A 10,000-nucleotide genomic window follows, 5' to 3' on the forward strand; every position below is an offset into this window, starting at 1 on the left:
GTGTGAGTTTGACTGATAATCCCCTCCCTCCCTCCCCCCCCTCCTCCCTCCCCCACTGTGAACCCTTCAGATCTGGAGTAAGAACATCAAGGTGAAGAGCATCAACCTGACAGCCCTGAAGAAGCACGGCAAGGTGTATGAGGATGGTGAGACCTCCTGACCTCCTCCCCCTCCTCCTCCTCCCCCTCCTCCTCCTTCTCCTCCTCCTCCTGTCAGATGACAAACTGACCACTGAGTGTTGTGGTCGCTTCTGGATTTCATAACGTGACGCCACTTTCATCACTTTCATCTTGTGTGAGACAAAGTAAACCAAATCTGTTATTCAAATCTATGTTATAGAAGGTCAAATCTGTTATTAAAATCTATATTATAGAAGGTTAAATCTGTTATTAAAATCTGTATAGAAGGTTAAAGTTCACTTTTGATTTGAGAAAGCAGATGGCGCTGCCATAGGTGGAAATAATATCTCCCAAGAGCTGCTCTACATGTCAGAGTCGCCTGTCAGAAGTAGAGGTGGCACCCTCTACTGGCCATAAGGTTCACCACACGCAAGGCATCTTCAGAGGGGGTTTTGTCATGTAACAAGTTACTTTTAATGGAGGTAACGTTGTAACGTAACAAGTTACTTTTTTTTAAAGTAATGTTCCCCAACACTGCCGACCAAACTGACCAACCAATCACGTCACCCGTTCAGCTTGAGGTAAAGGAGCTGATGGTACTGTATGAGATAACTCTAGTGACAAATATTTAAACATTTATTGACATAACTGTCATCTATCCCACTGATGATAATAACTTGTCTCCACAGTTCAGTGCACGGATTCAGCCTGGTGGTTAGTCTAATTAATAATAATAACTTTTTTTATTTGTATAGCGCTTTTCCTGCAAACCTTGCAGCTCAAAGTGCTCCAATCATTATATAATCATAAACATATTGGCTGAGGTTGCATCCCTAATGTAAACTGGCAGTGCATTCCACAATCTGGGTGCATAAAATGAGAATGCAGCCTCACCAAATCTCTTCTTTTGTACATGTGGTACACAGAGAAAGCCAGCATCAGAAGACCTGAGTGCTCTATTGGGCTGATATGCTAGCAGAAGACCTGAGAGCTCTATTGGGCTGATATGCTAGCAAAAGACCTGAGAGCTCTATTGGGCTGATATGCTAGAAAAAGACCTGAGAGCTCTATTGGGCTGATATGCTAGAAAAAGACCTGAGAGCTCTATTGGGCTGATATGCTAGCAAAATACCTGAGAGCTCTACTGGGCTGATATGCTAGAAAAAGACCTGAGAGCTTTATTGGGCTGATATGCTAGCAGAAGACCTGAGAGCTCTATTGGGCTGATATGCTAGCAAAAGACCTGAGAGCTCTATTGGGCTGATATGCTAGAAAAAGACCTGAGAGCTCTATTGGGCTGATATGGTAGCAAAAGATCTGAAAGCTCTATTGGGCTGATATGCTAGCAAAATACCTGAGAGCTCTATTTGGCTGATATGCTAGCAAAATACCTGAAAGCTCTATTGGGCTGATATGCTAGCAAAAGACCTGAGAGCTCTATTGGGCTGATATGCTTGCAAAAGACCTGAGAGCTCTATTGGGCTGATATGCTAGAAAAAGACCTGAGAGCTCTATTGGGCTGATATGCTAGAAAAAGACCTGAGAGCTTTATTGGGCTGATATGCTAGCAAAAGATCTGAAAGCTCTATTGGGCTGATATGCTAGCAAAAGACCTGAGAGCTCTATTGGGCTGATATGCTAGCAAAAGACCTGAAAGCTATATTGGGCTGATATGCTAGCAAAAGACCTGAGAGCTCTATTGGGCTGATATGCTAGCAAAAGACCTGAGAGCTCTATTGGGCTGATATGCTAGCAGAAGACCTGAGAGCTCTATTGGGCTGATATGCTAGCAAAAGACCTGAAAGCTCTATTGGGCTGATATGCTAGCAAAAGACCTGAGAGCTCTATTGGGCTGATATGCTAGCAAAAGACCTGAAAGCTCTATTGGGCTGATATGCTAGAAAAAGACCTGAGAGCTCTATTGGGCTGATATGCTAGCAAAAGACCTGAGAGCTCTATTGGGCTGATATGCTAGCAAAAGACCTGAGAGCTCTATTGGGCTGATATGCTAGCAAAAGACCTGAGAGCTCTATTGGGCTGATATGCTAGCAAAAGACCTGAGAGCTCTATTGGGCTGATATGCTAGCAGAAAGCCCAGTTCACATCTAGGATTCAGTTCTAGAACGTTGCAGAGAAAGAATCCAAAGAATCTGGACGTTCTGCTGAGACTCTGACGAGTCAAACTGGCGACGCTTTGCAACTGCCACCGCAGGGCCGCCGCACGGTAATTCGGTAAAACCCCTGCACCTCGAGTTGCGTTACGTCGCGAATCCTAGATGTGAACCGGGCTTTAGCGTCACGTCTCTGAGGTGAATCTCCTCTCCTCTCCTCTCCTGTCAGAAGTAGAGGGGGGGGGGGCGCTCTCTACTGGCCATAAGAATCACCACGCGCAAGGCATCTTCAGAGGGGTTCATCTAAGTGTGTCTCTGAGGTGAACCTCCTCTCCTCTCCTGTCCCCAGATCAGTTCGGTTGCCTGGTGTGGTCCCACTCTGAGACCCACCTGCTGTACGTGGCCGAGAGGAAGCGGCCCAAGGCGGAGTCCTTCTTCCAGGTCTGCAGACACACTCACACACACACCAGCACACACACACACACTCAGCACCGACACACACACACACTCAGCACCGACACACACACACACACACACCAGCACAGACACACACAGCACAGACACACACACACACCAGCACACACACACTCACACACCAGCACACACACACTCACACACCAGCACACACACACACACACACACACCAGCACAGACACACCCACACACCAGCACACACACACTCACACACCAGCACACACACACTCACACACCAGCACACACACACACACGCACACCAGCACAGACACACCCAGACAGCAGCACACACACACACACACACACACACACCAGCACACACACACTCACACACCAGCACACACACACTCGCACACCAGCACATGCACACACACACACACACACACACACACACACAGACACACACACACACACACACACCAGCACAGACACACACAGACAGACACACACCAGCACAGACACACACACACACACACACACAGACACACACACACACCAGCACAGACACACTCAGCACAGACACACACAGACAGACACATACCAGCACAGACACACACTCACACCAGCACAGACACACACAGCACAGACACACACAGCACAGACACACACAGACACCAGCACACACACACTCACACACCAGCACACACACACTCACACACCAGTACACACACACTCACACACCAGCACACACACACACACACACACACACACACACACACAGCACAGACACACACAGCACAGACACACACAGCACAGACACACACACACAGACACACACACACTCAGACACACTCAGACACACTCAGACACTAGTTTTAGTTGACGAAAACTGAAAACATTTTAGTGTCGTTTTAGTCTACAAAAACTCCAAAACGTTTTAGTCAAGTTTCGACTAAAACTAAAACATTTCGTTGTTTTCGTCAGCTAACCCTAACCCTAGACTAAAACTAAGAAGGATAGAAATGACTAAATGTGACTAAAGCTAATGTGCATCTTCGTCTAGAGACTAAATGTAAAACAGCCTGCCAAAACAGTTTTTAACACTGTTCCAGAGGAACCTTGAATTGAGGTTCCCAGTGTACTGCAGAGATGGTGCATTCATGATTGTTCAAAAAAGAATCAATTTGATGGCAGGGATGGTAATGACCTCATACCCTCTCTCTCTCTCTCTCTCTCTCTCTCTCTCTCTCTCTCTCTCTCTCTCTCTCTCTCTCTCTCTCTCTCTCTCTCTCTCTCTCTCTCTCTCTCTCTCTCTCTCTCTCTCTCTCTCCACTCCTCTCTGTCTTCCTCTCTTCTTTACAGACGGAGTCTCCTGAGTCTTGTTCCCTTGGAGACGAGGATGAGGTGCTGAAGGAGGGGAAGAAGGACACCACCAAGGTGAACACACACACACACACACACACACACACACATACATATTCATCCATCCACTGGCACTATTAAAATCACAGCATTAAACTAAGCAATAATTAATACATTGGTTCATGCATCTGTGTGTGTGTGTGTGTGTGTGTGTGTGTGTGCGTACGTGCGTGTTCTGTGTATGTGTTTTCTGTGTCCGTGTCTGTGTGTGTTCCGTGTGTGTGTGTGTGTGTGTGCGTGCGTGCGTGCGTGTTCTCTGTGTGTTCTGTGTGTGTGTTTTCTGTGTCCGTGTCCGCGTGTGTCTGTTTCCGTGTTTGTGTGTGTTTTGCATGTTTTCTGTGTGTGTTGTGTGTGTTTCTGTGTGTGTTGCGTGTTTCCTGTTTGTGTGTGTGTGTGTGTGTGTGTGTGTGGTCCTCCCGTCCTGCAGGGGGAGCAGTTTGCGTTCTATGAGGACTGGGGCGAGGCGCTGGTGAAGAAGAGCGCCCCGGTGCTGTGTGTGCTGGACATAGAGGGCAGCAACGTGTCTGTCCTGGAGGGCGTCCCGGAAGACATCTCACCTGGTCAGGTGTGTGTGTGTGTGTGTGTGTGTGTGTGTGTGTGTGTGTGTGTGTGTGTGCGTGTGCGTGTGCGTGTGCGTGTGCGTGTGTGTGTGTGTGTGTGTGCTGGACATAGAGGGCAGCAACGTCTCTGTCCTGGAGGGAGTACCTGAAGACATCTCACCTGGTCAGGTGTGTGTGTGTGTGTGTGTGTGTGTGTGTGTGTGTGTGTGTGTGTGTGTGTGTTAGGGCTGCACGATTTGGGGAAAAAAAATCGAATTGCGATTATTTGGACAGATATTGCGATTGCGATTTAATTTGCGATTATTTTTTTTAAAGCGACCCAAAGGAAGTTTTTGTAAAGTGTGGCCATATCTCCGGCTAGGAAGGTCGTATCAACGTGCTGTTTGTTTGTACGTCTTCAGGGGACTTAGAGGCTCCCTCCTCTAGCACCCCCACAGCCCGAGCTACGAGTGAAAGAACTAAACTTACATTGGGTTGCTTTAAAGTTGGGTTGCTTTAAAATCAAGCTTCAGATTAAAACATGTGATGGAGCATTACTAACCTGACTCAGGTGGTTTGTTTCACACAACCATCTAGGAAAGCTTCATTGGAAGCTGTTTGGAAAAGGGCAGGTACTTTCAAAAAATACTTGGCAGGTGATTGGATGAATCTGTCTATCATGGGCTAATTTCAGAGAGCATTACCACATGATACCATCAAACTGTTAACTGCTCTTATACCATCAAACTGTTCTAATGCAAGGATGAGAACTTAAAAGATATGAATTGGAACAACATATTTATGTATGGGTTTTTTAAACAGCTGCCATTTTGTTTCTCTCAAGTGTCAAACATTTTTGAACAATTCCAATATGAAAATAAAATAGGACCTTTCTACAAACAAGGTTATTTAATTATGGCTCAGGAGCAGCATCTAAATATTGCACATACTGCAATCAAGTTAAATAAAGTCATAATAAAAATGTCCAGTAAAAAAGAATAGGTCCTTTCTGTAAACATTGAAATAGATAAAGCTCTTCAACTCGTCGTAATGTATGTAAGTGCACGGCTCGACCGCAGATCGGTTGTTGTTGCATAGTACTCCACATTTTTCAGCTCCGTACGTGCGGGATGGAATCACATTATCTTTTATCCAGCGTTTGGATGAGTTTTTTTAAACTCTTCGTTGCTCACAGTGTTAATAGACACCACGTCACCACCACTCTTAGCGAGGTAATGCGTGATGGAATTGGTTATTTCACGGTGCCTTCGTGAGAACAGCCGCAAACGACTCTAAAACTCTAGTTTGCTTAACGTTAGACTGGGCTACGGGACTTTCACTTAACTCTCCGTTGCTGACCGTACACTCGTCATCGAGCTGCCCGTGGTACTTTTTCAAGTGCTGATACATGTTTGCGGTGTTGCCTCTGGATGGAGCGATTGTTCCACGACAGGTCGTGCGCAACACCTGCTTTTGTTGCACATCCTAAACCCGAAATACTTACAACAGAAGTGCTGTTTTTCTTCGGGACTAAATCGTTGCTTCTGGCTCTGCTGAAGCCATTTATCCACCATGAATGTTGCTAGCTACTGAAACGTCTTCACAGATTCACACCTGGGCGTTTCACGTGCAGTGTTGTTGGGTGTGTGCGTTCATTGACGTTGAATCCGACGCGCTGTATAATGTATCCCAAATCGCAGGCTTTGCGATTTGCTAATCGCACCATCTCAAATCGCGATTTCGATTTAAAATCGATTAATCGTGCAGCCCTAGTGTGTGTGTGTGTGTGTGTGTGTGTGTGTGTGTGCTGGACATAGAGGGCAGCAACGTCTCTGTCCTGGAGGGAGTACCTGAAGACATCTCACCTGGTCAGGTGTGTGTGTGTGTGTGTGTGTGTGTCCTGGACATAGAGGGCAGCAACGTGTCTGTCCTAGAAGGAGTCCCAGAAGACATCTCACCTGGACAGGTCTGTCTGTATGTGTGTGTGTGTGTGTGTGTGTGTGTGTGTCCTGGACATAGAGGGCAGCAACGTGTCTGTCCTGAAGGGCGTCCCAGAAGACATCTCACCTGGACAGGTGTGTGTGTGTGTGTGTGTGTGTGTGTGTGTGTGTGTGTGTGTGTGTGTGTCCGGTGTGTGTGTGTGTGTAATCACCTGATCTCTGGTAAGAATTATTCCAATTACAGGAATTGAATTAAAGCTGAAAGTCTGCACTTCAATTACATCTCGATTGTTTCATATGGCTTCATATGGCTGGTCTTCCTAAGAGAAGGGCCAAACAGTTAGCAAAATACTGCTCAATATCCGCTATTATTGGTAGCCGCTCAATATGGAGAAGGCGGTGCTTCCTGTACCCATGAGCGGGATACTGTCTGTCTTATTGTATTGATACTGTATCTGTCAACCCACTGGTATCACCTGGTGCGAATAACATCCTGTGTGTGGCAGAACTGGTTGTTGGCTCAGCATTACTGTAACAGATTGTTTCTATGATATCAAAATGCACTGTTAGTATTTATGTCCTTTAGAATTGTTCTTTGTATGTGGACATAAATAAAGCATCTAAAATGTGTGTGTGTGTGTGTCCGGTGTGTGTGTCTGTGTAATCACCTGATCTCTGGTAAGAATTATTCCAATTACAGGAATTGAATTAAAGCTGAAAGTCTGCACTTCAATTACATCTCGATTGTTTCATTTCAAATCCATTGTGGTGGCATACAGAGGCAGAATTATGGAAATTGTGTCACTGTCCAAATATTTCTGGACCTAACTGTGTGTGTGTATGTGACCTGTGTGTGTTGTGTCTCCACCTCCAGGCGTTCTGGGCTCCGGGGGATACAGGCGTGGTGTTCGTAGGCTGGTGCCATGAGCCCTTCAGACTGGGCCTGAAGTACTGCCCCAACCGCAGGTAGGCCCCGTCTAGGCCTGTAACAACTATGAAATACTTATCTGAAGGCAATCAAACTGCAGGGTTGATGTCCTGAGGTGATGTTGTCTACAGGGCTGATATCCTGAGGTAATGTTGTCTACAGGGCTGATATCCTGAGGTAATGTTGTCTACAGGTTGATATCCTGAGGTAATGTTGTCTACAGGGCTGATATCCTGAGGTAATGTTGTCTACAGGGTTGATGTCCTGAGTTGATGTTGTCTACAGGGTTGATGTCCTGAGGTAATGTTGTCTACAGGGTTGATGTCCTGAGGTAATGTTGTCTACAGGGTTGATGTCCTGAGGTAATGTTGTCTACAGGGTTGATGTCCTGAGGTAATGTTGTCTACAGGGTTGATATCCTGAGGTAATGTTGTCTACAGGGCTGATGTCCTGAGGTGATGTTGTCTACAGGGTTGATGTCCTGAGGTAATGTTGTCTACAGGGTTGATGTCCTGAGGTAATGTTGTCTACAGGGTTGATATACTGAGGTAATGTTGTCTACAGTGCTGTAGGGCTGAGGTAATGTTGTCTACAGACTGATATCCTGAGGTAATGTTGTCTACAGGGCTGATGTCCTGAGGTAATGTTGTCTACAGGTTGATATCCTGAGGTAATGTTGTCTACAGGGCTGATGTCCTGAGGTAATGTTGTCTACAGGTTGATATCCTGAGGTAATGTTGTCTACAGGTTGATGTCCTGAGGTTATGTTGTCTACAGGTTGATATCCTGAGGTAATGTTGTCTACAGGGCTGATGTCCTGAGGTAATGTTGTCTACAGGGTTGATGTCCTGAGGTAATGTTGTCTACAGGGCTGATGTTCTGAGGTAATGTTGTCTACAGGGCTGATGTTCTGAGGTAATGTTGTCTACAGGGTTGATGTCCTGAGGTAATGTTGTCTACAGGGTTGATATCCTGAGGTAATGTTGTCTACAGGGCTGATATCCTGAGGTAATGTTGTCTACAGGCTGATGTCCTGAGGTAATGTTGTCTACAGGGCTGATGTCCTGAGGTAATGTTGTCTACAGGGTTGATGTCCTGAGGTAATGTTGTCTACAGGGCTGATATCCTGAGGTGATGTTGTCTACAGGGCTGTAGGGCTGAGGTAATGTTGTCTACAGGGCTGATATCCTGAGGTGATGTTGTCTACAGGTTGATATCCTGAGGTAATGTTGTCTACAGGGCTGTAGGGCTGAGGTAATGTTGTCTACAGGGTTGATGTCCTGAGGTAATGTTGTCTACAGGGTTGATATCCTGAGGTAATGTTGTCTACAGGGTTGATGTCCTGAGGTAATGTTGTCTACAGGGTTGATATCCTGAGGTAATGTTGTCTACAGGGTTGATGTCCTGAGGTAATGTTGTCTACAGGGCTGATGTCCTGAGGTAATGTTGTCTACATGGTTGATGTCCTGAGGTAATGTTGTCTACAGGGTTGATATCCTGAGGTAATGTTGTCTACAGGGTTGATGTCCTGAGGTAATGTTGTCTACAGGGTTGATGTCCTGAGGTAATGTTGTCTACAGGGTTGATGTCCTGAGGTAATGTTGTCTACAGGGCTGATATCCTGAGGTAATGTTGTCTACAGGTTGATGTCCTGAGGTAATGTTGTCTACAGGGTTGATGTCCTGAGGTAATGTTGTCTACAGGGCTGATGTCCTGAGGTAATGTTGTCTACAGGGTTGATGTCCTGAGGTAATGTTGTCTACAGGGCTGATGTCCTGAGGTAATGTTGTCTACAGGTTGATATCCTGAGGTAATGTTGTCTACAGGGCTGATGTCCTGAGGTAATGTTGTCTACAGGGTTGATATCCTGAGGTAATGTTGTCTACAGGGTTGATATCCTGAGGTAATGTTGTCTACAGGGTTGATGTCCTGAGGTAATGTTGTCTACAGGGTTGATGTCCTGAGGTAATGTTGTCTACAGGGTTGATGTCCTGAGGTAATGTTGTCTACAGGGCTGATATCCTGAGGTAATGTTGTCTACAGGTTGATGTCCTGAGGTAATGTTGTCTACAGGGTTGATGTCCTGAGGTAATGTTGTCTACAGGGCTGATGTCCTGAGGTAATGTTGTCTACAGGGTTGATGTCCTGAGGTAATGTTGTCTACAGGGCTGATGTCCTGAGGTAATGTTGTCTACAGGTTGATATCCTGAGGTAATGTTGTCTACAGGGCTGATGTCCTGAGGTAATGTTGTCTACAGGGTTGATATCCTGAGGTAATGTTGTCTACAGGGTTGATATCCTGAGGTAATGTTGTCTACAGGGCTGATGTCCTGAGTAGTGTTGTTCCGATACCATTTTTTGATCCCGATACCGATCCCGATACCTGACCGTGCAGTACTTGCCGATACCGAGTACCGATCCGATACCACGGCGTTTGAAAAAACAAAACAAAAAAACATGTTTTTTGAGCCGCATACTCACCTCGATGTAAAATTATTGCTAACACTTAGTCTGGCACTGCTCAAAA

The 10,000-nt window shown here is 45.9% G+C and overlaps 1 protein-coding gene across 2 annotated transcripts in view; it reads left to right on the forward strand.

Annotated features, from left to right (window-relative positions):
• The window catches only part of LOC308153629 (acylamino-acid-releasing enzyme), a 27,484-nt gene that overhangs the window by 3,581 nt on the left and 13,903 nt on the right, over window positions 1-10,000 (forward strand). For both annotated transcript variants that reach the window (XM_080526818.1, XM_080526817.1), the window contains exons 5-9: window positions 71-146; window positions 2,580-2,671; window positions 4,007-4,081; window positions 4,494-4,631; window positions 7,420-7,511. In XM_080526818.1, the coding sequence (XP_080382944.1) occupies window positions 71-146; window positions 2,580-2,671; window positions 4,007-4,081; window positions 4,494-4,631; window positions 7,420-7,511 (473 nt within the window). The remainder of the gene's footprint in view (window positions 1-70; window positions 147-2,579; window positions 2,672-4,006; window positions 4,082-4,493; window positions 4,632-7,419; window positions 7,512-10,000) is intronic.

The sequence above is a fragment of the Nansenia antarctica genome (genome assembly GCF_963989245.1).
Source record: "Nansenia antarctica genome assembly, chromosome: 3".
Taxonomy (NCBI): Eukaryota; Metazoa; Chordata; class Actinopteri; order Argentiniformes; family Microstomatidae; genus Nansenia; species Nansenia antarctica.